This window comes from Dermacentor silvarum, chromosome 8, assembly GCF_013339745.2.
Source record: "Dermacentor silvarum isolate Dsil-2018 chromosome 8, BIME_Dsil_1.4, whole genome shotgun sequence".
NCBI classification, from domain to species: Eukaryota; Metazoa; Arthropoda; class Arachnida; order Ixodida; family Ixodidae; genus Dermacentor; species Dermacentor silvarum.
The window spans coordinates 15,196,836-15,223,086 of NC_051161.1; the positions used below are offsets into that span (position 1 = coordinate 15,196,836).

Consider the following 26,251-nt stretch of genomic DNA (forward strand, 5'->3'; position numbering starts at 1 on the left):
GTTATCGTATCAGCAGCAGGCAGGGGACGAGTGCCTGTAACCGCTATTACCCGACTTAAGAGACACGATAAACGGCGCGCTCCTACACGTCGCTCCGTGCTGTATAACGTCTACGAGCGCCTCATTACAATTCCTGGCGCGCAGCCTGGTTAAAAGAAACAAGAAAGCGCCGGAGGGCGAGAAGGCAGGAAGATTCTTTCTCGGAGAATGAGGAATTTAGAGAGAGAGAGAAAGTGACGGGATGTGCGTATTAGCATTTACGGGTCGGTAGCATTGGTTGGATTAGAAATGCCGGAACCTGGGTCTCACTTTTGTGGTTCTAGAAAAAACAATGCGCGCCTAGTTCGTTACAGCGACGTGTGTATTTAGAAACTCACTTTCCTGCTTTATTTCGCGGCCATTAAAAGCTGCAGTTATCGCGCGGCATGTGATCAGCGAATGTCAGTCGTACGTAAACAGCTGTTGTGTCGTTTCGTGCGACTACGCGTATTCGTCTTTCCAGCAGCTGCAGTCGTGTTCTAGAGGGGTGGATTACAAAAACTAAAAAGAACCATTGCATCTTGGAATGCACGAAGCCTTGTCAGTCAGGTTAAAGTCGGCCTACTGCATATGTTTCTAGTTCCAGCCACGGGACACTTACCCACTGCGTAATAATAAACAAATAAACGAAAACTTAAATTCTGGGGTTTTACCACAACATGATTTGGAGGCACGCCGTAGTGAGGACTCCGGAATAATTCTGACCATCTGTGGTTCTTTAACGTGCAACTAAATCTTAGACGAGCGTTTTTGCATTTCGCTCCCAGCGAAATGCGGCCGCCGCGGCCGGGATTCAACCACAGAACACCTATCAACCACAAATACAGACGAGATATAACCAACATTATGCCTAGCTCCTGCGTGAGAGGATGCTGCTGGTCATGTTCCTTGTTTTGTTCTTGACAAATTCATGCGTATCTAGCTCACGTGTATTTCATTCCAAATACGAGCCTGCCTGGTAGCGCGCCAGTCTGCGAAACGCAAACAGGTTACGCGCGCGAAGCACCGCGAGCTTTCGTGACGTCATTCTAGAAACCAATCAACTGCGCGCGCAAGGCTCGCCGCGCGTTGACCGTGCTCTTACCTTGATGCTGTTACGGTGGCGCCATCGCAGGAGGAGGCGATGGTTGGCTGCCAACTCCCGCGAGAGGGAATGCGGGCACATGTGCGTTTTCACGACTTGCTTGGGCCGATAAGCTCACTTCACTTTGGGACATTCAGGCGTCGGCACCGTCTGTGACCATGTCGGAAAAGGCGACGTTTCACGAGGATGGCCTCACCGCCCAGCAGCTAATTGGACACGGCGACGGGCTCACCTACAAGTACGTCTCGCCTCCGGCGTAAACACCGCTTCTGACTGTTGTGCAGCCTTTCTTTCAATCTTTATTTTTTTTTTTCATTATGACTATGCGTGCCTTCTCTTGTTTTAGTGTAATCTGTGCGCGCATTTTCTTCGTATAGAGCACCTTCACTTACTCAGCACAAACATGTCCATCGCAATCGAGCCCACGCTAACGATAAGCTCCCAGCCTCTCTGCATCTTCACGCGGATACCGTGCGTCATCGCCACCTGAGGAGCACGAAAAATAGCAAACATCCAAACGTGGGCGTTGCTATGTAACAAGAAAAAAAAAAAAAAAGGGGGGGGGGGGGGGGGGGGTTGCTGGTAAAGGGGGTATAGCGCCGCCGTTTAAAAAACGGGGCACTGAATTCGCGTTGTCAACTTGTAACTGCGTGCTGCATGCTGAAATATTCCCAGTTGGCGGTTTCCTAATCGCTCTCGCTGCTTGCAGTCAATGCCATCTTTCTACGCGGCGTTGAATACGGTCTTTGAACCTCGACCGGACTCGGTAAAACTCGCGTATTTTGTCTTTCCGAAGAGTGCTGCGTCAGCCGGCTCCCAGTTTCAAATCGCGCGTTTCGTGCCGCTGTCCCAGACATACGCGAGGGGGCAGCCACTGTGGCATATTGCCTCGGGCACCGCTCGTGACAGTTGTATTACTAGGTGCGAAAATTACGCTGTTGTCGGAAACAGTTGTCGGTGCCGCTTTAGTTATTCGTTCTATTAAAAGAAAAAAAATGTTCTTTTTTTTTTTTTTTTCACCGCCTGGTAGTACGACATCGCCTTAGCGCAGCGAGTCGTATCCTTTCACAGACTTCGCGGCGAAGGATAATTTGCCTGATTTGCATACTGTTTTAACGACAGTTGACGATGAATCCGTTTCCCGCGAGGATTGTTTGACTCCATCAATGATGTTGACTTTTCAGTAAAATTTACGTGATACTTCATGAAAATCCACGCTTCTCCTTATCTAGTTCTGGTGCTGCTCAAATTGTTTTCTAGTGGCAGGAGTCATGTACTATGACATTTTGTCCTTGTGCTCCTGTGCAAAGCGTTATCACAATTAAGGCTGTGGCCTGAGTTCGTGTGTGAAGCTGTTACGTTAAAGCACCGATAAATGCTCCATGTTTGCAATTGCACCAATTTTGCAGCGCTATCTCGTGCATTTTTTTTTTCTTTGATCTCGTCAGTATTTAATTGTAGCTTTTTATAATTTTTAGTGTTCTTGTTTTCAAGCAGTTTTCAGTGTTAGAAAGCTGTGAAGTGTTCAGAACCAGTGTGCGCTTTGAGATAAATGATGCATAAACTGGTTAGTATGATGGCGAAACATTACTGAAGCACTGGCATCCGAATATTTGACATATGAGCTCTGTGTTTACGGGCGTAGTTAAGGCAGCACGTAGATGCAACCACACAGTACACATAGACGCACGTCGCAGACGCTGCCTTAATTTTGTGAGCACTAACAGTATCCCCCTACGGTATAGACCTATGTCTGGTTTTGTCCGCTACTAATACTTGGTAGCACATGTGAAGGCATGCTTGTTTCCTTGAGTCCTTGTTAGCTGGTGAAAAAATTCATGCTTATGCCATGTAACAAGCAAGCTTGAGCTTCTATTCTGTCAGCATTTAATTAAACACCATATTGCATGCCCATATTTCACTCTCAGTAGCCTATCAGTACCAGAAATCTATTTACGATTCGTTGGGAGGGGGTTCTTCAAATGAAAAGTTCTTGCAACCTTGAAAGTCCCTGATGTCCCTTCAGGACAACTTGTGTGCAGGAATGAAAAGGGTACATGTTTCCTGAAACTAGCGTACAGTCTATCAAACGTATTAGTTCTGTTTCTGAAAGAGCGCTAATTACATAGAGATCAAAAATAATTACGTGCATAGCCACTTCATACGACTAAACAATCAATACATACAATTAGGGGTGTCCGAATAGTGATTTTGGAGACTGAATCGAATACAAATCTAATAGTGACAGAATTAAATCGAATATCCAATACCTTTCAAATTGTTTTCGAATAATGAACAGTCGTCACAATTAATATAAAATGATGCACCCATGCCAGCATTCTTAAAATTAGCAAGTTTCTGTCATTACATAGTATGTTATGAAGCACTTACTAAAAGCACAAATGAAGCATTAGGAGCAACCAAGTAATTCGTTCACATGCACAGGGCTCCTCAGAGTGCGAATGATCGCTTTACAGCCTTTAAATTATGGCTACTTAAGTGATGTAGCCTACTCCACTGCACAAGTTCTCATGTTTTATGTCTTTACTATGCCCGGTGGGGCAAAAACGTACCGTCCTTTTGCTCCAATTTTATGTATAGTTGGGCATAGTTCACATTCCGAAATATTTCAAAAATATTCGTGTTTATGAATGGTGACTATTGGATTCGAAGACAGAATCGAATAGAACACTACTCAATTCGTTATTCGAAAGTTTTGAATATTTGCATACCCCTACATACAATAAATATATTAAACCCAAATTGCCATGACTAGCGTAGGTGAGTGAGAATGCTTCCACATGTGGTCAGATAGGGGCTCGCATGAAAAAAAAAATGTTGAGATAGTTATCATTAACTAAATAGTCTTCTACTAAAGCACTGAAATACTGCACTTATTCTGGTAATGCAATAGTAGTTTTGCCTGACTAAGCAATATGGCATGCACCTGTTTGTGTAGCTGCAGTTCTTACATTTTTCTTGCAAACTATTCTTGAGTGATGTTTAGCGCTTTGCAACTGCTCTCCCTATGACCTGACACTTCACTATTCTGACCAACACTGGTTGTTTTTGTTTCAGCGACTTCCTCATCCTTCCCGGCTACATTGATTTCAATGCCGATGATGTCGTAAGTGCTGCATTAGTTTGACTCTTCACGCTATATACTTGTGTAGTGTTAACCTTGGCTGTTGCGATTACAAAACGATCAGGCAATGCTTTACGCAAGTAGTGCAGTTATAAAAATGTATTGCTGAAAGCGTTTTGTGAGAAAGTGGTTTTTATCTCCAACAAGATCTTCAATATATTCAATATATATTACAGCTATGATGTATGGAGTTAAATGTCATGTTGAGTAATGTCATGTGTTTGCATTTTCGGCTTTCGTTGTGGGATCAACAGTGGTTATTTTGGTCACGAATGCAGGCAATGCAAAAAGTTGCTCTAGATTCTACAGTGTTGCCAAACAAGTCTCTTAACTAAGCATAACCAGGTACAAAAACCCTGCTCCTTCATATTATGTAGCATTGGAAGCATATATACCTGTTTGTTTGATTGTAGTTAACATTTCTAGCACTGTTTTGTCAACTCTTTTGGTATGCAAATGTAAAACAACTAGGATTGAATAAATTTTGCTGACCATCCATTGCATACCATTTTTATCAACTCATCAGGAACATCTTTGAAAAACATGCAGAAATCTACCTGCTGAAACACCTATTGTCCTCCGGTATAAGGAAGTGCAACCAGGATAAAATACTGGTCCTAGCTTGTCAGCATTTGGCCTTGAGATGTGTTGTATATTAACACATCTCAAGCTGAGCTACATTATTTACAATATTTATTCAGGTCGCCATGATGAGCTGTACTTAGTGGTACTGCAGGGGTTCAAGCAGACACAAACTGTACACTTGCCTTGTTCAGATTGCAAGCTGCTGTGCATAGATAGCAAACATTCTTTCTGTGAAGACTCTTTGAAGCACTGTTATTATTGAAATTCCATAAAAGAAATGCATTGGTGGATTTGAGTATGGTACCTGATTTCTACACAGGCCTCTGGCTATTTCCATCACTCATATGGGAAAAATATGGGTCCCTTAAACCTGGGAGAATACTGCTACTGGAGTGTCTTTCTAGCTTATGGCCTTTTACACATACTCTTTGGAATTGTTATTCAGTTATGAAAAACAACTTTGCACAGCATAAACTGTTGAAAAATCTTTATTCTTGCAGTTTGGGTTGTTAAGCATGGATTTGTGATTGTGTTGATTGGACCAGTTGCCTAATGTCTTTGTGTTTAGGGGCCATGTTTATACTTTCACTTAATCAATTTCTATGTGTGTGTCTTGTTTTGACTCACAGAACAGAATGTAAAAATATTTGTAAGTGAACATACTTCTTCTCAGCCTTAGTTTCATGCTGTACAGCCAGGGAATGCATTGGCATAATGGCCTGTAGGAGTCTAGCAGCATCAGCAAATTCCCCTTGCTTCAGTGCAGTGTCACGCTAGTTTTATGCCAAGGTATTGTTAACTGTAGTTATGCTAGAATGAGGTCTTACTTTAGAAAAAGAAAATAAGTGACACCAAGAAGTTGAAAGATGGCAGTGTGAATTAGCAAGTGAACATGCAGGTTGTATTCTTGTTGACATCTAGAGCAAACTTAGCTGGGCAGCTCATGGGGTGTGATGCATACGACAGATAAACAGTTGCCTATTTTATGTGATTAGAAAATTTGCAGGATCAGTTTAGTTGACACACACGAGTATAATTTGAGATCACTCATGCAAGTTTCTGTCCTGTAGCAGAATAGGCATGGTAACAGACACTCTTTTATCATGAGAATTGTGTGGATGGTGTATTCTGTGGACTGAAATCTGGGGCGCGATCGGAGATCTTTGTTCGTTTCGTGTTCTGTTCAATTACTGCAACGTCACAAAGTGGCTGTAAGCGAAATTTGTGACAACGGGAGGGAGAGAGCAGCCAATTGGTAAGTGGTGAACTCGTCCGGGGATTTCATCATTTTTGATGACGTCAAAATCGCACGCTCCTGTCAATCATTTTGATTACGAGCACGTCGTCTGCTAGGAGCAGAACGCGATGAGAGATGTGAAGTTCGAGCGGTCATCCGCTCGCTACGAGACCGGCTTTGCATGGCATGTCTGGTGTATTGGATTGGATTCAAACGGCGGCTGCGGCTACAGAATGGTTCACCACTTGCCGATTGGCTGCTCTCTCCCTCCTGTTCTCAATAAGTTTTGCATACTGCCACTTTGTCATGTCGCAGCAACTGAACAGAACGCGTTTCGAACAAAGATCTCCAATCATGCCCCTGGTTTGTTATAAGGACATGGTCACATTTTCTGAGAACATCATTAGCCTATTCATAGTGTTTTGAGAGAACGAAATGGCTATTGGGATTCATAGCTTTGTGTCAAGGCTTATATTGAGTATTAGAAGACCATATCAGGCTTGGCATTGTGAAGCTATGTGGAAGCACTTTCTGCAGAAAAGTTTGAAAATTGGACAGCCTATGCCTAACGTAATTGTTTTTTCTTTCACATATAGGAACTTACATCCAAACTCACCAAAAAAATCACCCTCCAAGCCCCCTTGGTATCATCGCCAATGGACACGGTCACAGAGTCGGAGATGGCCATCGCAATGGCGGTATGTGATCACGAAGCTGGCTGTCTGTAGGATTTTCTGTTGGTCATCTTTGTGTGGCCTGTGTGCTACTGGCAAACTAGTCATGTAATGCGAAAATTCAAAATGAAATTAATCTTGAATTCTATTGATATAACTTAATTCATGCCTTATTCATATGTGGAGGTAGAAAATAGTATTTACGGTCTGATGTTGGAGCCTGTGAATGTGGATAAACTGCCCCTGTGCATGGCTTTTAACAATTTCGTGCACTTTGTACTGTGCAAATGCGACGTGAAAAAAGAAAATGGGTTGTTGTTAGAACATCATTCTTTATTCTTCTGCTCTTAGGGTCAGTGCAAACTAGCCTTACTTAACCTGGACAGCTTCTAGAAAAGGACTTTTGTTTTGTGAATGCTTAACATTCTTTGTGAATACAATAGAATGCTTATAAAACAAACTGTGTCAAAACAAAACTCTCTGACAAGCTGAACAGTTTAGGGACCTTTAGATAGTTTCCCATAGATGCAGTGGCATTTCTGTTAAAATACACTTCTGTGCAGACAAACTGATTTCCTCAGCTCCTCCATGTTTATCCTAATGCAAGTCTACTGTAACTGCAATGATTTGTTGTCGTATAGTATTCTTTTAACTGAATGACCCTTTGTGACCTCAGAGTGAACATTGCAGTAACAGATCTGCTGTTAATAACCTGTTTATGCAGCTGTGCGGAGGCATTGGGATCATTCACCACAACTGTACTCCAGAACATCAGGCCAGTGAGGTGAACAAAGTGAAGGTATGCAAGAACTCCCAACAATTCATTTGCCATTTTTCTCGCTTTTTGTTATTGGCTCTGACGTGACTCTGGACTTTTCTTGGATGCCGCCATTATTGCATATATCGGCCTCTCAGCACACCACATAAGAAATGAATTGAAAATGAATAGGAACATTAGAAAATAGAGCCCCCGGACTTTGATGCCATCCGTGAAGGTTAAAGTACACCAGAGGCAAATGTTGGGTTGAGCAAGAGTACTGTTTTTCTATCGTTTAATGGGGAAACCCCTCAGTGACTGTGTGACTGTTTTGTGCAAAGACTAATGGTAAATAACATTGCAATTGAAGGCTTATGTATTTTCTTGTTGTTCCCATAAAGAAAACGTATTGGTGTTGTTTTGAACGGCCAGTGGGGACAGCGACCTTCAACCCTCCCCTGCTTGGCGTTGAAAATACGTCCCACGGTAAAGACCAGCAGCGGACACCATGGCAAGACACGTTTCAGGGAATATTTGGTTGCTGGATGCCACTTTGTCGCCGACCTTTGACGCTGGGACCGAGAAGCTCTCGGGAAAGTGCGTTCTGCGCACGATGTAGTCTCCTCAGAGGTAGTAGTGCTGACCCGCTACGATGTACTGTGCTCCGTACTCTGGCCAGTACAATGATGATCTCCTTGTTCTGTAAATAAGTTTGCCTCTTCTATGTAAATAAACCCCCTGTTCCGTTTCCCCTACCTCTCGACCTCGTACTCTTCACGAACGAAGCAGACCTCAAGTCTGCTCGGACGACAGCGTGGGCCAGCTTAGTCTCTATGTGACGTCCCGGTAGTGTAGGCCAGCTACCCATTAAGAGACGCACCGGTGGCATAGGCTAGAGAGCGACCCTCAAATTGACGTCTGACTCCGAGACCAAGACTCCTGAACCCTACAGTGTTCTTCTGTATTGCTACTGTAACAACATGCTCTTTCATGCCCAGTTGTCGTATAACAATGACAAATGTATTCTTTCAGCATAACAGACTATAATTTAAAAGGGAATCACTTTGCACTTTTGTTTCAGTTTACCTGGAGGTTTATTGCACTAGGTAACGTACACCATGTTTTCCATAACCAGTTGTGCCACCTTATCTATCACGCTGGTGTGAAATGACTACATACTATTTTGTTTCTTCAGTGTGTCTTGTCATAAATGTCCTGTTTTTTTCTCGTACTTGAGTGCTTAAATTTGTTCTCATTGAACTACAATTCCTTGCAGAAATACAAGCATGGTTTCATCCACGACCCGGTTGTTCTAAGCCCTAACAACTGTGTAGCCGATGTGTTTGAAGTGAAGAGGACGCACGGTTTTGCTGGTGTCCCCATCACGGATAGTGGAAAGCTTGGTGGCAAGCTTGTAGGCATGGTCACCTCCAGGGACGTCGACTTTATCCCACCCGAACTCCACAACAAGCGCCTGTCTGAGGTGGGGGGCCTTTCCATATGCATATGTTCCACAGCAAGGCTGAATGACTGTTGTACCTTAGTTACACTTAGAGGTTTAGAATAAGGAGCAAAATCACTTGGCTGACAACATTCACTATGCTGTTCCTGGCTATGTTGTGGGCTAGTTTGATGGAATGGCGAGACGACGTATTGCTTTGCATTTGAAAAGCAGCACTTATAGAACAAGTTAATTCAGCTTCTTTTTAGTGCACATTCTGTCAAGCACGGTAAGATATAATCAATTATAATATTGAACAGTAATCTTACTGATTTGTTATAGCTGCTAATTATGACACATTTCAATTCACTAGTTGTAATATGTTCCGATAGTCATGTGTCCCTACTACATTTAGAGACACTCGGAATACTACTATTAATTGAATCTGAAAGCTGACATGTCTGGCCAGTGATCAATGCGAGAAGGAAAAAGTATGAAATTCTGTTTCACTGGTGAGCTTGGTGCACAATGTGATAGACTACAAATGTAAGATAAAGCAGTGGGACAGACACCAGTATGTTGCCAGGCTCTATTGATTCCAAATGCAGCCCAAAAAATTGTGGGGCTTCCACTATTCTTGAGTTTGTGTTCACATGAGCTTAAAGTGCAACAGCTGCACTTGGTTCTTTATTTTGCATGGTAGTGACCCACCATTTCTGTGGTTCCTCAAGGTGCTTGGGTGCTATGTTCCAAATATAATAATTGCCGCCATGGTAATGTTAAGGGAACACTCCTGCAGTTCTTGATAAGTATTTCCTAGTTTTTCCTTTCGTCATCATTGTGAGTGCATTGGACTACGCCTGGAACATTGCATTCAAGCACACTTAAAGTATGGCAATGTGTGGCTTTCAATTGTCATAAATATTGCATGCCAGCATCACCACTGCAGAACTGTGCTCAAGAAATATTCCAAAAGTCTGAAAGGCAGGAAAGGGAAACAGACATGTTGTCCTTCACAAGTATGAACCGGAGAAGAACTTGATGTCACAGCTGAAATTAAGAGGATGGAATGAATGTCTTTCGGTGAATAGTACTAGTGTATCATATGTAGGGATCCAGTGCCTTTGTGCAGAGTTGCAGGGTGGTTTCAGTACAGCTGTTTCCCATGGCAAAATTATAAACTCTATTAAAAATGTCTGTCACAGATGCACCCAGCGATTCTGTCAACTTAAAGCTAACTTAAAGGATGGCACACTGTATATAAAACTTCAAAAGTACTTGACACTGCAAATGCTTTTCACTTGATTTTCCTCAGGTGATGACCACACTAAAGGACCTGGTTGTGGCACCCTCTAAGGTCACCCTGACTGAGGCTAACTCGCTGCTTCAGAAGAGCAAGAAAGGTGACTTGAAGTTCTAGGCTTTAAGTAGCACATTCCAAGATCATTTAACAAGCTTACAATGTTGTCTTTTATGTCGAGTATTCAAGTAGGCTGGGTTTTGTGGTCTGCTTGTTGGGTATCTCCATGATTGTGTTGTAAAAGCTGAAGTTCCACTTGATATTGTCAAATGAATGATACTGTAAAATTAAACGAGTGGCATAATAATGATAAATATGCAGGAGTCTCTGTGCCAGGAAAACAACTTGATTGCATTTCCAACATTACTATAACCTCTGCTGGGCTTACTTACCTGGCGGTTGCTGCAATGAGCTTGTTTCTCAGTAATGAAAACCATGCTCTGATGAGGACGCAATGCTGAAATTCTTATGTGCTGACATTTCAATAGATTTCAATGCATATATCAGCTGACCCATTTAATCTATTCACAAAGTGGCTCATTAAACTATCTCACCTCCGCACGAGGCATAAAGACACATCAGTCACAAATTGTCTATAACACAAATGTAAAACAGGCATTTTGTGAAACATTCATTCGTTCCTCAGTTAAATGAAGACTTCTACCTAACTTTTTACATACTCTAATGCACAGCCTTTGTCACCACTCAAACTATCTCAACCTTTTGCTCATTTTTTCGGGAATTGAGATACATGGAGTAGTACTTGTCATGGCTGAAGCATCTGTTTGTCATGTCTTTTAATGTGCTTTCACTAATGCCAAGAGCTAAAAAATATTTTCTTGCACCAATGTAATTACATGCTGGCCTGCTTTATACCTCGACAACATGTATTCAAGACTTGTACATAACGCATTTTTGCTGGAGCCAGGCATAACATTCACATTAAGGCACAGCATAGAATTGCCAGTAGGCAACTCCTGGCGGTATGGAGCATGATTTTCTGGTGCTTTTGCTACATTGCAGGCGTAGTCACCATCATATGCATGTTTCAAGAACATGAGCCACTGGCAGTTGATTTCAGTGGCAGTTTAGGCAGTTGATTTGGTGTCTGCATTAATCTTGTAATACAGTGGTGCTTTGTGCAATGCTTCACATGCAGAACAGATTTTGGGACACATGTGCCAGTAATATCTGAATGGATGAGCAGTTGGGCAATGTTTATGTATTAGGTGCTGGCTTTTTCTAGCCAGCATATATGCCTCTGCAGTCTCCTTCAACAGGAACGGACGCGCTTCTGAGCTGATTCTCCAGTATGTATGGCTGTTGAAGCTTAAGGAAGAAGCAAACTGGTATTCAAGCCCAAATCCTACACTACATTCTCAACTTCAGTAATGCTGCCATGCATATTTTGTTCAGTACACTGAACCTCTCTAAAAGCAGTGCACCAACTGTCGCTCTAATTTTTTTTACATCAGAGCAGCAGCTTGGGAAGACCTTCAGCACTGAGTTTTTGCACCATTTTGTGAATTCACATATTGTCTGTTATGCTCAGTAATTGTACCAGAGGTTTAATTTCAAGATGTTGCATGCATGTTCAATGTTCATCTAGTACTCACCATTTGACAGCTTCATGTGTGCCGCCTGTTTTGGTTTGAGTTGGTCTTGCCCACTAACAGTACTCATTCAAGCCTTGGAGCTGTGAATTCAGCTTGCTGTTGCAATAGCTGAAAGTCGGCCAGTATCACTGCACAAGAATGCTTGAAAGTGCAAGTTTGTATTTTGTAGCTGCGAATGCTACAAAACTTGCATTGTGAATTCATGAGCATTCAGCTGCACTTTTGCTTGCACTGCTGTGGATCACACATTTATGCTTTCACCTCTTGCTCTGTGCAGGCAAGCTTCCCTTGGTGAACCAGCAGGGCGAGCTGGTGTCACTGATTGCACGCACTGACTTGAAAAAGAGTCGAAGCTACCCGCTGGCCTCCAAGGATGAAAACAAGCAGCTGCTGGTGGGCGCAGCAATCGGCACCCGGGAGGCTGACAAGCACCGACTGGATCTCCTGGTCCAAGCTGGCGTGGACGTCGTTGTTCTGGTTAGTGCTCAGCTGACATTGACAACCATATGTGGGTTTGTCTAGCCATTGCCTGCTGTCATGCTTTCACAGCAAAGTAAGGGCAGGATTAGAATGAAAGCTAGTTAGTGATTTATCTTAGTAAGTGAACAGCTAAAAAGGTGGACCAGGTCTTGTGCACATCCTGGTCTCCATTTTGCATTAACTAGCTAAGCAACACTAGTAATGTTGCACTGTACAAACAATGCACAAGTTCACATTTCTGTCTCCATTTTTTTGCAGCATTTTATTTCGCAGCCTAGTGAATAAATTTTTATTCCTTTATAGTTTTTTTTTTTTTTTTTCTCTCTCAAGGATAAGCTTTGAAAGCAACAAAGGTTGGAAAAAAATTTTGGGGGTGAACCTTCTCTTGTGGCTGAGTGGGGTTGTAAGGGTAGCACTGTTTTCATTGTTAATGCAGGACTCTTCACAAGGCAACTCCATCTACCAGATCACCATGGTGAAGTACATCAAGAACAAATACCCGAACCTACAAATCATTGGCGGGAATGGTAAGCCATCCAATACCTTTTGCTGCGTGTACCAGTGCATTAAGCAAAGTTGATCTTTCATGTATTGCGTTCTGTTGCTTCTGGGTAGCTGGTAGTATACTGTATTTATACAGGCTTGCTTAAGAGCTACAGACTGTGCATTCTTATCAAAGCACATTCATTAGATTAGGTAGAGTTATATTTGACGATAAGTTGCTTTGTCTTCATGTTGGTTCAGAGAAGTGTCTTTTGCGGCTCGCTTTCCTTTGCTCCCTGACACGTTCACACACTCTGCAGTTGTCACATCTGCTCAGGCAAAGAACCTCATTGATGCTGGAGTCGACGGTCTTCGAGTTGGCATGGGCTCTGGCTCCATCTGCATCACCCAGGAAGGTGAGTCTATACTGTATTTATTCGCATAATGAATGGACTTTTTTGGTTTCTCGTAAGATATGCACAAAGTTCCGGGGGGTGCATTTATTATGCGGGGTAAAATTTAGAGCAATTTTTTTTTCCGCAGCCACCTCTAAAAAGGTCAGTTTTGCCCGAAAGGCGAACCATCGATTGTAATAGCAAATGCGTAGACAGCTATACGAAGTAAGGATAGTAGTTTTATCGGCCGTATAAACCTGCAAAGTAATTTAACCAGCTTGGTGTCAGTGCGCACAGGCAAACATGAACCAATAACACTCGATGACCGCGGACACTCACTGTCAAAACGCTGGTGTGAGAAAGCGCGGCAGCAACAGCGAGCAAAGTGACCTTTGTGCCATGTATTCTTTTAACGCAAACTGAGTGGCGATAATGGAGCGCGCACAAAGGTATAAGCCACCTTTGCATCTAGGCTCGGCCCCCGACGCAGGTCGCTTTCAAGGTAGGGCACGCGCGGCTGCGCAATGTGCAGTTGCTGCGCCGCCTCCCTCCCTCCCCTCCCACCAGCACCATGCGCGCGACGAAATACGGCGCGTTTCCTTCCTGTTATCCCCCCTCGAACGCGGGAGATAGAGCCGCGATCGTCGGCGCCGACGGCAAAAATGCGCCTAGAGTTTCCACATGATTGCTATCGCAATAAAAGTAAGAGACACGTAGTGCAATTCGGCGTTCGATACGGCGTCCGATACAATCGTACCCGTCGGACGCCATATCGGAAACCGAAGCGTACTGTTTCTCCTACTTCACGGCAGCAAGTTCAGGGTGCGTTTATTACGCTGGAGAAAAAGAAAGTGCGTTCATTACGCGAGTAAATAAGGAATTTACAATGTACTTTTTCTTACCTAACTCCATGCAATGCAGCAAAAAACTGAGTCATGTCAAGCCATCCCTGATGGGGAACCAGGTGAAGGGCTCCTCCATTGTCTCTCTGATCAGTGGCTCACAATGGGCAAGCCATCCTCATCATACTGCCTTATCACACCGTAGTACAGACCTTTCCAAGCCCCCAGGGCGTTGCTATAATATGCTGTGGGCTGTTGTGAAACCATACTAACCCCCCACTCAAATGCACTGCGGATGCTGCAGCATATACCTTTGTACTCGCACGCAACATTCCAGGGGGGGACCTACTCCCTCCTCCCAATTAACAGGTTTATAGTTGTGAGCGGCACAAAAGTGATCAATCTAAATCCAAAAGTGAAGTTTCCTAAACAAAATTTATATTGCTCTTTGAATGCCTGCTGTGTGTGCCAAATGAGACCAAGCGTGCTCTTTTCTGCAGTGATGGCATGTGGAAGGCCACAGGCTACAGCGGTGTACAAGGTGGCAGAGTACGCAAGAAGGTTTGGCGTACCTGTGGTTGCGGATGGCGGTGTCAGCTCTGTAGGCCACATCATCAAGGCCTTGGCCCTGGGTGCTTCCACTGGTGAGCTTGTGGCACTTATAACATTGTCATTGCTCTTCAGTGAATGTGAATGGACAAGGGCATTTTGTTCCATCTTTCATGGGTGAATATACTGAAAATTTTAGCCTTGTGTCGAATGGAAGATATCACTTTGGGCTGTGTACCAGGTTCTCCCGTAGTATTGTGAAGTTTTATATCTGTAATAAACTGAGTGGGATCAACTAAATGCTTTATTTTTGCAGATTTTTCTGGACCTAGAAATGTCTTTGTATTCAACTGCACATGTATGACTGGCTATTATACAGCTTCTTTTTTTTTTTTTTTTTCGTTACGGCTTTCAGTGCCCCCAAATTATTTCATATATAATTTATTCTTTGCTCTTAACTAGGAGCTAATTATCGCAACATGCTTGGTTTACTGTGCTGCCTAAGTGTTGACTGTAGCCTTGTGCAATTTACATCCAAAAGTTGTCTGTGGCTGTAGCTGTTCTTTCATTTGTTACGCCAAGCGGCGGATCTGAGTGACTGTGGTGGCATCGGAGCTAATGAAGAAAGGTGAAAACTGAAAATGAGATGGGGATTGTTGCATAATATGATCACTGCTTACAGTTGCGAGTGCTATGTTAGCAACATATTTGCAGCTAGCTTGCAATGTTAGCAACGTCGTTTGCAATGCTCCCTGATCAAATCACCGACTTGATGGCATGTTTGCTGCAGTCATGATGGGTTCCATGCTGGCGGGCACAACTGAGGCCCCCGGCGAGTACTTTTTCTCCAACGGGGTACGTCTCAAGAAGTACCGTGGCATGGGATCCCTTGATGCGATGGACAGTGCCAAGGACAGTGGTAGCCTGAACCGATACCATCAAAGGTTTGTCAATTGCTGCACTGTACTCATATCCGTGTGCTCTGAGGGAAGGCAAGGAAAACAATGCCCCCTCTTTCCCCAAGCTTGCAGAAGGTTGCCCATCTGTTTCCAGATATTGGTTGGCTTTGTGAAGAATAAACAGATTACCATGAACCTGAATTACAGATTACCTGGACAATTGCGTGCATTGTGAAGTTGAGAGTACAAATGAAGCAGCACAAGTTTCATATTCTTTATTATGTGACGAAATACACTTGAATGGCTCTAGTTCAGTTGCTTGGCAATTTCACAGGTAGCTAGTATAGAGTTGGTGTCAGCTGGAGAAGATACAGGGTTAAGTTGTAACATGTATTCTTGGTGAATTCAGTACAGGCTCCGTCCACAAAACCACAGTGCATCTGCCCTTTGTGCCTCTGGGCCGGTATTTTGTCGCGATGCCTTTCCGGTAATAATGCCTTTTCGCGCTTTGTCAGTGGTCGGAGCGACGGTCCGCTCGCGTTATCAACGGGATCAGCCGGCCGTGAGTGTTGGATGGTAAGACTAAAGTAGAATAAGTCATAATGCATCGCTACAAAATCGCGGCCCTGAACTCCGAAGCAAGTGCCTGAGAAATGCCAAGGGGAGACCCTGCTTTCACAACCTGTTTTCTTATTTCTGAGTCGATTTTGATTAACCTTGTGGAGTTTATGTATTTCCATCTGCTAATTTTAGATATGCATTCAGTTTTCTTACATAATAAATATATTTCTAAAAATTTCAGAAATTCATAACATGCTTGGAGGTGGGCTATTTGCTAAACTATATGTGGTGTAATATATGTCGACATATAAAAATTATCTTGAGTAATCGGAGTATGCAGTGATACAAGTATGAATGCTCTAGACTGATTGGAACCAAAGTTGCAGCATGTCAAACTTTTTAAAGTCTGGACTCGTAGTAACAACCACGACAAATTATTACTTTTTTAATATTTCTGTCATGATATTTGTTTATATTATATGCCCACTGCAATCTATATTTGTCTACCTTTCTGACAAACAATTATTGTGATAAGATAAGTAGAACCATAGACATATTAACTCCAAAGCGGTCACACCACCAGAAATGCTGTTTTGAAAAAATGAGTAAAAATATTCCACAACCAGTTTATGATGATTATAACAAAGGCTAAATCAAGCAAGAATAAATGCTCTACACCAATCTGAAGCAATGGGACGCATAAAGATATCTGAGCCAATTTTCGGCTCCCAAAAGCAGGGTCTGTCTCTGCCGCGACATCAAAGACATCAAATGCTTTTCGAGTTGGACAGCGGTACGTTTGTCGCTGTAGTCTTGAGTTGTCACCAGCTATAGTTGTCATTGACAACTACAAGTTGGCAGGCATGCAGCTTCCTGTGGCAACTTTCAGACATGGCAAACCACTTTCTACTTGCCGTGGCCTCGGCGGCATTGGAGAGTCCTTTCTTTCCAAGCCACAATGAGGCATGCTCGTAGCAAGCTGGAGTACTAATGAGTCCTTTGCCTCTGCAGTGAACAAGACAAGGTCCGGGTGGCGCAGGGAGTGACAGGCACTATTGTTGACAAAGGATCAATCCACCGCTACGTGCCGTACCTCATCACTGGCATCAGGTTTGGCTGCCAGGACATTGGCACTCGCAGCCTGGACATACTCAAGTGAGTATTCCATGAGCCCCAAATGAGCTGGTTCAGTACAATGGAAACTCCTTAAAGTATAGGGGCAGAGAAAGAGTAAAAATGTAATAATTTGAAGAGTATAGGCCATAGCGAGATGTTTCTTCCAAGCCAGCTTACCTATTAGTGCACCTACCTAAATCCTCGGCTGTGGTTACTCCACACAGCATCAGGTTGTGTTTTTCTTTGTCTAAGCCTCGAAACATTTGTTAACGTTATAATCACGGTCAAATAATAATCATGCAGGTATGGGAATTTAATTGCAACCTCTGCGAGTCTCGATGGGAGAGATGTGTAGCATATATTGAGCACACAAGTGTGCCCCTTCGATCCAATTTCTGCCCTTATACTGCAAGTTGTCTATCACAGCTACAGTGTTTTGAAAACTTTGAGCAGCTGCACATGCCCACATATCTGCCTCAGAATTCAATGGCACAGGAGAGCTTTTTTACCCATTCAAATGTTGCATCTGGCAGCTGCGAACATGAAGGCCATTCGTGCTTGTACGAAACGGTCTCTGCAGTTTTAGTGTCCATGTGGAGCAGGTAGTGAAATATGGGAGGCTACTTGTTAATAAATCTCTATGCTTTCGTGCTTGTCATATTGTGGCTCTTCATGAGAGCATTAGACTGTTGCTTCCATGGCTGTTAATTTGCTCCTGTAATTTCATTGCAGGACAAACATGTACTCAGGTGACATCAAGTTTGAGAAGAGATCAGTCTCTGCTCAGGCTGAGGGTGGAGTGCATGGCTTGTACTCGTAAGTAACCTTTTCCTTTCCTGCTGTGCTATTTTTTTTTTTATGTGTGGATTGTTTTTAAAGAGAAGCTTTCTATGTCTCACTGATTCGTTTGTGAGCGCCGAAAATGCACTGCAGGAAAGCCAACTTACACAATGGAACTATCTGCGCACACAATCATAGAACATTAGTTTACATTTGCAGTTGTATCGATAAGAGCAATGTGAACTGCAATGCCACGCTACCCAGACGAACTGTATATAGTATCTGCATTGCATTACGCGCGTCACGCAATGCATTCCCGGCCGTCACCATGGGCAGGCCACGGGTGCAGTGCACAGCAGAAGAGGCTGCTGTACACGAACGTAAGCATGAGTGCGATTGTGTCCGTAAGGCCGATCCCGTGTATTGACAACGGCATGCAGTCCGTGAAAATGTGAGTGTGTGCATGTAATCAGTGGCTACATCATCTAAAATAAAGGCTATGCAACTTAACGAAATGTGTTTTCATTCAACTTCAACGTTCAAAAAATGCAATCCTAAACAAGCAATCAAATCACGTATGCATCGCATCGGGTCTCTCAGCATTTCTTGGGTTCATTGCGTGGTCGTTGGCTTTGGACTTTGACTTTGATTCAGTTTGCATGGGTGAAAGCTTCGCGTTCAACCATCTTTCTTTAAGAAAGGGGCTTTCTTCAAGTGCACATTCTTCAGTTTGCGCATGTGCCGTGTTTCTTGTGCTTTAAGTGCAGCTAACTTAGGTTATAATGTTGCAGAAATCTTCTCTGTGTGCTGTTACTTAACAGTGTGAACTCCTAATCGGTTCATCGAATAGAAATATTGAAGTTGTACTAATGTGTTACATTACACTAAATTGTTATAGTATTGCACTTCCACAATTCTGAAGAGAAGTGTGTACTAGGAATGGATTGCAGAGGGCTATTTTTAAGTGCCACCCATAGCAGCAGTATCTGGCCTGATGACAATGACAACAGCAGCATGGTGACTCGCATGTCGTGGAACCAGGAAAGGTAGTTCACAAGCTGCAGCACTAAAAAGGCTAGAATGAAGAGCAGATGATCAAAACAAAGGCGCAGACTCTCAACTGTTGTGATCCTCTTCGTTTTTTTTTTTTTTTTTTAGCACTGCTGCTTGTGAACTATGAACTTCCAACAACTTGCCCATGTTTCTCTACTACTGCAGCAATGATAGATCCAGAAACAAGTTCTGGTGCAAGTGTTTCTTTTATCCTAATGTTGCTGTTACTGCAAAACTAGGTTCTATGTTCATTATCATAAAAGAAGCCGTATTGTTGAAGTAGGACTTACGAAAGCGATGGGACCCAATGGCAATATTAAGTTATGCTGATGTATGTTTTCGTCTTGTAAATAGTGCAACTACAGTCGACTTCCATTAAATCAGCCTTGGCGGAACCAAAGGAATAGATTTAATTATCCAGTGATTCAAATTAAAAGGCAGAAAAAATGTCCATCAAAAAAATAAATAATCATTGCTTCCTTCGGCAATATTTTATTAATTTGTTCAGGCAGAACATACATTTCTTAATGTTCCAAATTATAGCATTCGTAGACAATATACAATACACAAGGCATTCCTCTGTCAGGGTCCTCTGCATTCTTTCCAGAGGAATACGAGGCATAAGGTGTCTCTATGCCTGACGAGGCCTCGCAACCAAATGGAGCTCGGCTCTTCAGACAGTTTACAATTCAATCTGAAACTTTTATTCACAAACCCATTCCAGTTCTTAATCCCAATTCATAAACCTGATCTTTAACGCTTGCCCGTATCAACATTACGGTCATGCGAGCAAACTTATTGTTACTTGCAAGTGCACTCCACCATACTGAACGTCGCTTAAGCAGTGTGCTGCTGGGAAAGTGTCATTTGGAATTGATGGCAGTGTTCATGGGTAATTCAGTAAGCATGTTATGTTTGGTATTTTTGTAATGTTTGTAAAATAACACTGCATTGCAGTTAACAGTGCTAAGCATGCATTTTACCATAGGAAAGGAAGTATGGTGACCCGCCGTGGTGGTTTAGCGGCTGTGGTGTTGCGCTGCAAAGCATGAGGTCGCGGGATGAAATCCTGGGCGCAGTGGCTGCATTTCGATGGGGGCAAAATGCAAAAACACCCATGTCCTGAGCATTGGGGTCACGTTAAAGAACCCCAGGTGGTCAAAATTAATCTAGGGACCCTCACTACGGTGTGCCTCATAATGAAATCGTGGTTTTGGCACGTAAAACACCAGAATTCAAGTATGGCAGTTTAAATTGTAAAGGTCGCTGAGTACTTTGATCTTTAACATTGCTATTGAGGCTACACATTTTTACAAAGCGAAGTGGGTTCTCCAAATGCAGTCCTTAGCAAATGGGTTCCACAGCGTATGTCATTAAACCTTTCTGTGCGATGTCCTGCGAATGACTCGCACAGAACCGCACTCGTTCAAAGGGACACTAAATTTGCTCACCTCTCAGGGGTATAACATCCACGCAGCTTTTGTGGGTTTAATAATAGAAAACACTGTTCACCCAAATATAACGTTCACCCAATTTTATAACACAAGAAATACCACCTGCCTCAGATTCTGGTAATCAAAAGCAAGGTGAAACAGTTTACTTTCACAGAATTTAAATTTGTTTACACTTACTGTCCAACATTGCCATCTATGGACCACCTTCATTGCGCCTTCCTTTTGGTGCATCGAGCTTGATAAAAAGATGCACATTTGAATTGGGTCTTTACAGTACTTAATCATAGTGTGCTGCCGTTTTGGTTATGGACACCAGCCGGTACCTTCAGTCAGGATCGAGTTCACTGGAGCTAAATTAATAGAATACTTCGTATTGCAGTGAATGATAGCGGTGCACTAACTACATTGCAAGCACGCATAGTCACAGCCAATATTGAAAAATAATTTAGAAAGGGCCAAATCAATTTTTCTGCCATGCTTAAGCTATGCATAAGGTTACCACAGAAAGAGGCACATCAGTGAGCCACAACAAGAACTCGATGCAAAAACCAAGCGGGGCGCTGGTTCTGCTGTCAAGGATGGTACTGAAGTTTCCTTTCGGCGGCCATATATTTACATGTATAGTACATTTTCACAGCAGTATGAAACAAGAAAGGGAAAAATTGTCATCCACCTGAATGTAGTACGAAGCTACAAAAGAAACCCCAGAAGGAAAGCTTCACAGTTGAGGAAAACTTTGTCCTGGTCCAGGATTCAAACCCGGGACCAACGCCTTTCCGGGGCGGTTGCTCTACCATCAGAGTTAACCAGGAGGCTAGCAGATCGCAGCGTGAGGGCGAATTAATCGACAACTCGAAGCACAGGAAAACAGAATATGGCAAATCAGTTGTGCGGAATCCCGCAAGGTGGAGGAAGTGTCATGAAAGGGAAAAATTGTAATTCACTCGGAGGCTTCAGTGGACCCATATAGCTTCGTGCTACATTCGGGTGGATGACAATTTTTCCCTTTCTTGATACTTCGTCTACCTTGCACAAAGTAACTGATTAGCCAGTATGAAACAAAGTTCTGCAACATAACATTCCTGTTTCAACTCATTTTTCTAGGTTTGAGAAGAAGCTGTACTGAGCCAGGCCCCTTGGTAAAATGGCAAGAAGTCCTCTGAAGCCGCCCATGCTGACCAACATTCCCACAGAGCATCGACGCCATGAACAGACAGACAAACACAAAGAATTCATGCCATGGAGAGAAGAAACTTTTGGACATGCGTGTTTAGAATAGTACTCAATTTTTTACTACGGCCAAACCGTGTGGTACAATGCCCAATCAACGTGTTGCTGCAAAAATAGCTTTCTACGCGGTCTATGCGGAGGAAAATCGAGCCACAATGTTGATATAGTTTTATTGTTAATATCTTTATTTTTAATGCGTTGCGTATGTTTTGGTTCACATTCCATAGTCCTGAAGAGCTGAATTTTTCGTTTCTGCCCTTGCACTTACGTTTTCTTGACGACAATAGGTGACGTAAAAGAATCATGTGAACAGGTGAATATGTTAACCGGTGTACACTGAATCTTTATGAATTTCCGCGAATATCTTGCTCTTTCCATAAGAGCTGCGACGTGAAGCAAACGACGTCAATTATAGATGACATTGTCCTCAGAAGTGTTATGTTCAGATGAAATGTCAATCTGCTGAAAGCTATGGCTTGTTTTGGTTATTTTGTTAATAGCTGTACAGAGAAGGCACTAAATGTGCAGAAAGGCACAAGGCTTGGTGTTGAGGCAGCTGGGAAGCATCCTGAAGTTCACGACGGCTGTACCTACTGTTTCGTTATTTTTTATATTGTGCCATCCGAATAAAGTTTACATGCAATTGAAAATTTTTTGCCAGAATATTTTTCGCCAGCAGCTTAGCATCTTTTTTTTCAGGCTGTTGGTGACCCTGTGCAGTAATTGATTAAGAGCTGAGTACACAGATGTAGCAAGCCATAACATTAGAAGCCATGACTGTGATGTGAATTATAATACAAATCGGTCATTTTAGGAGTGACATGAATTGCAGTGCCTTAGAAAAGGAATGGCCACAGAAACAAGGTGTCCCGTTTCTGAAATCGTTACTTGTCTTGTACATTAGGATTCGCCTATGATGCAGGACTAACTAGCCTAAATTTCCTATCTAGTGAAGCGTTGAAGTTGTGATGCATCACAGTGAAGGTTTGTTGGCATGTAGTGATCCTCAGGAGTGCTTTATCAAAAGCAAGCTTGTTAAAATTACTCGGGCTAGATTGTAGCTCCATGTTGGAGGGGCCAGCTTAATACAAAGTGACTTCAGCCTGGCAATAATATGCAGGGTTGGGATAATGTAGCTATCCTATTTTACTCTACCTCTTTCGTGCTTAGTCAGTGGTTGGAATGGCCTTGTGCCTTCATTATCCCAAGTATTTTCATGCCATGAGCAGTGGATAAGAATCGACTGAAAGGTACCCCAACATTATACCAGCCCAGGTTCTGACAGCTACTGTGACTATCCACAGCAACCTGGTTGGTATTACACACCACATCAAACACTTGTCAAACTGTTTAATTAACATTTATAAAAGGCTCTTCATATTTCAACACATAATTTTCAGTACTTCATATCACTAGTTATCTGTTGTAACACACCCGCCGAGAATGTTTCTTTGCCAACTCGTTCAACCGAGCATGTGATTGCATGCCGGTGCACAAGCTAAAAGCAAGGCACAAAATAAATCGCAAGTTGCGGCACAGCTGGCAACCTTATCTTCTGAACATGCTCCTGAAGCACACAACTGCATCACAACACAGGCTGTTCCAATTGTTCGCGTGCACCCTCACCGTTGCCAAGCAGACTGTCGCAAGAATCATTTGCTACCATGCATCTTATTTGCCTCGATAAATTATAGTATATATACACTATGTAGACATCTTTTTCTATCAAGATAGCTCGCGGGACAATGGCCGCAGCTTTTCAAGCTCGTCGTCAGACCGGTATGCACTGCTAGTGGGCTCGTCGCTGGACTCTGCAATAAAGGCCCACATGGCGCTCGGTTGATCGTTCCCAGCTTGTGCGTCACGTATGGTTTCGTAAGCGTCGACAAAAATGGCCACGAACAGGCTGACCACGACGTAGACGAATAAGATCACGAAACTGTACATATAGACCTGCGCGAAGTACCATATAATCAGGTCTTTGCCGTCGAAAAGCATGGCGAACGTCGCAAAAATATCGTCTCCATTGATGATCGAGAACAGACATTCGGCGGCGGTGGACACCGTCCGAAACTTTATGTGGTGCGGGCCAATGACAACCCATCCGCAGACGACATAGCCGCAAAACAGAAGCATAGTGCACAGCAGGAAGCGGATGACGTTAGGGACTGACTTCTTCAGCGTGAGGATGAGGATATTGTACACCTTAAAGTAACCTACGTAACGGAGTAATCCACACCAGCACAGGAGGCACCCGCAACCCAGTAGCAATGAGCACGCAGTGTACATCAGGCTTGGGACTAGCCGCTCTTCGATGCGGATCTTTACGGCGGATCCAGCTACCAGCAGCACGTCGTCCACGATGATCACGATAAACCAAAAGTCAACGAAGTCGATCTTGTCCTTCCACGACAGTTCTCGGCGTAAGTACTCGGTGAAATATGCCGACGTCTTCCGCATGAGTTTGTGGCCTCTGTAGAGCGATCGGACGCACAAGAGCGTCGAGAAAGCGCAAGTTACTATGATGAGGACATTGAGACACTGGCGCAACGTATAAGCCGTAGGTGGTACCATGCTGGCGACGCTCTTGCGGCAGTGGGCACAGTTAGGGGTCAGATGCATTTGGATGGCGATCACGCCGTCGTGCTTTGAGTTATCGTAAATGACGGACAAATGGTACTTGTAGCACTCTGAGAACATTGTCTCGTCTGTCTTCGTCAAGTACAGTGCCTTAAGGAAAAACGAAATTCTGGCCTTGATAAGTTCATCGAAGGAGACTTGTCTGCCCAGGAACTTCACTAAGTCAAAGTCTTTCCAGTCGCCGCCAGGCGTAGGAGAGGTAATGTTAGTGCAGTTGGTTACAGTTTCGCTGTCAAAACTAAGCGTCGAGTTGAATGGCCAGACCCGGCCATCCTTGTACGTCGTTTCGCAGTAGACGGCCGGCTGCAGAGAACCGTCCGGTGAGGCGTACTCGAAAGTGCCCACCGGTTCGGTCGTTATGTTACTGTACCGAACCACTACGTTTCTGACGTGCTGGTAGAACTTGTCCTTCGTTTCCACCACGTACGGTCCCGCGGGAGGCGGATAAATGAGCACATCCCGCGATGTGTCCCAACCCATTAGCAGAATGTGCTCAAGAGCCATGTAAGTGTTCCGATGCTGGCGCTGAAAGGTGGCGCTTTCCACGCCAAACAAGATCACCTGCGCAGTCACCACAACTAGTTTGAATATCTGCAGCGTCAGTTTCCAAGGGAAGCCACCTCTGTGGCGCCACTTCTCCAGCGGGTTCATGAAGAATCGTCGCAGCTTGAGCCGCATGTAACGCTCCATGGCGTGTGGCTGGCGTGCCAGTTCCTCGTGAACAGCGTCGCGCACACATGTTTCCGAGGGATCGACGTGACTCACTAGGCTGTCGCACCCACCGCTAACGTTGATCGACGACCCGAGACTGTAGCGTTCCAAGTAGCGGCTCAATTTCTCGTCGAAGCCGCCTATGACGGAGCTGCTGCACGACGGTAGCTCCTCGATCGACGAATCGTGATAGTCGCCGTCCATGGACACCGCTGTCATCGCCTGTCACAACGTGCTCGCGGCGTCGACGCTAACACAATGCTTCGCACATATCGCTTTGCAGACCGCTGGCTCTGTTCAAACAGCGAAGCACGTGAGAGGGCGGCGCCCAGCGTGATAACTGGCAGTTCTCGGACCACGGCAGATACTGCGCTCTGCTGTTGCAGTCACGTACATGTTCTCCCGGCGTGTAAACATCGCGCACACATTTCAAATCCCATTCGAGATTTTATGGTCAGTAACAGGTGAGCGCGACGCGCCTGTTTTTTTATAGTTTTCCGCCTTGCTGCAACGCACCGTCGTTCGCGCGGCGCAGCGCGCACCACGTGACGCAAACAGCACGTGGTTGTGACGCGGCACGCGGCGAGGACAGAGGGCGGGAAATTCCTCTCGCGTCTAAATACCCGCAGCCGACAAGTGATCCGCCACAGAATGTTCCGCTACGGGCGGATGTATATTCGCGTCCCGCCAGCTCTGCACAATTTTCCGGTTCGCGAGCAACAGCGCTTCACTTTCTATTTCAGGTTACACAATCAGAAGAATAACGTTTGATTCGAACGTCTTCCTGGACGTGGTTTCGCAAAGTCAACGCGATTGCGGAGAGTCTGTCTATGCGACCATTTTTTCGTTTGCACGTTGACCTAGACATCATGCGATGATCATTTAATCGTTCCCGTATATATATATATATATATATATATATATATATATATATATATATATATAGTATATATACGTGTGTGTGTGTGTGTGTGTGTGTGTGTGTGTGTGTGTGTGTGTGTATGAGAATATTTCTCATTAGTTCGACTTTCAGCTAGGTAATAACCTTTGTACGAAATGCGCATTACTCCTATATATATATATATATATATATATATATATATATATATGAGTAAATATAGGAGATGGTATAGCAGTTTGCCAATACCATCTAAACAGCACTAATTTCGATTTCTTCACG

At 43.8% G+C, this 26,251-nt stretch overlaps 2 protein-coding genes across 2 annotated transcripts; one reads left to right on the forward strand and one right to left on the reverse strand.

Annotated features, from left to right (window-relative positions):
• Positions 1-1,165: 1,165 nt before the first annotated feature.
• Positions 1,166-22,375, forward strand: LOC119460664 (inosine-5'-monophosphate dehydrogenase 1). Its single transcript, XM_037721702.2, has 14 exons — positions 1,166-1,361; positions 4,202-4,250; positions 6,687-6,788; positions 7,489-7,563; positions 8,798-9,004; positions 10,278-10,365; positions 12,156-12,355; positions 12,795-12,885; positions 13,162-13,257; positions 14,579-14,722; positions 15,418-15,571; positions 17,099-17,242; positions 17,936-18,019; positions 21,595-22,375. The coding sequence occupies exons 1-14, from the start codon at positions 1,282-1,284 to the stop codon at positions 21,614-21,616; spliced, it is 1,536 nt and encodes a 511-aa protein (XP_037577630.1). The 5' UTR covers positions 1,166-1,281; the 3' UTR covers positions 21,617-22,375.
• LOC119460663 (mucolipin-3) lies at positions 21,929-25,567 on the reverse strand. The gene has a single exon (XM_037721701.2). The coding sequence runs from the start codon at positions 25,288-25,290 to the stop codon at positions 23,446-23,448; it is 1,845 nt and encodes a 614-aa protein (XP_037577629.1). The 5' UTR covers positions 25,291-25,567; the 3' UTR covers positions 21,929-23,445.
• Between the last annotated feature and the right edge of the window lie 684 nt (positions 25,568-26,251).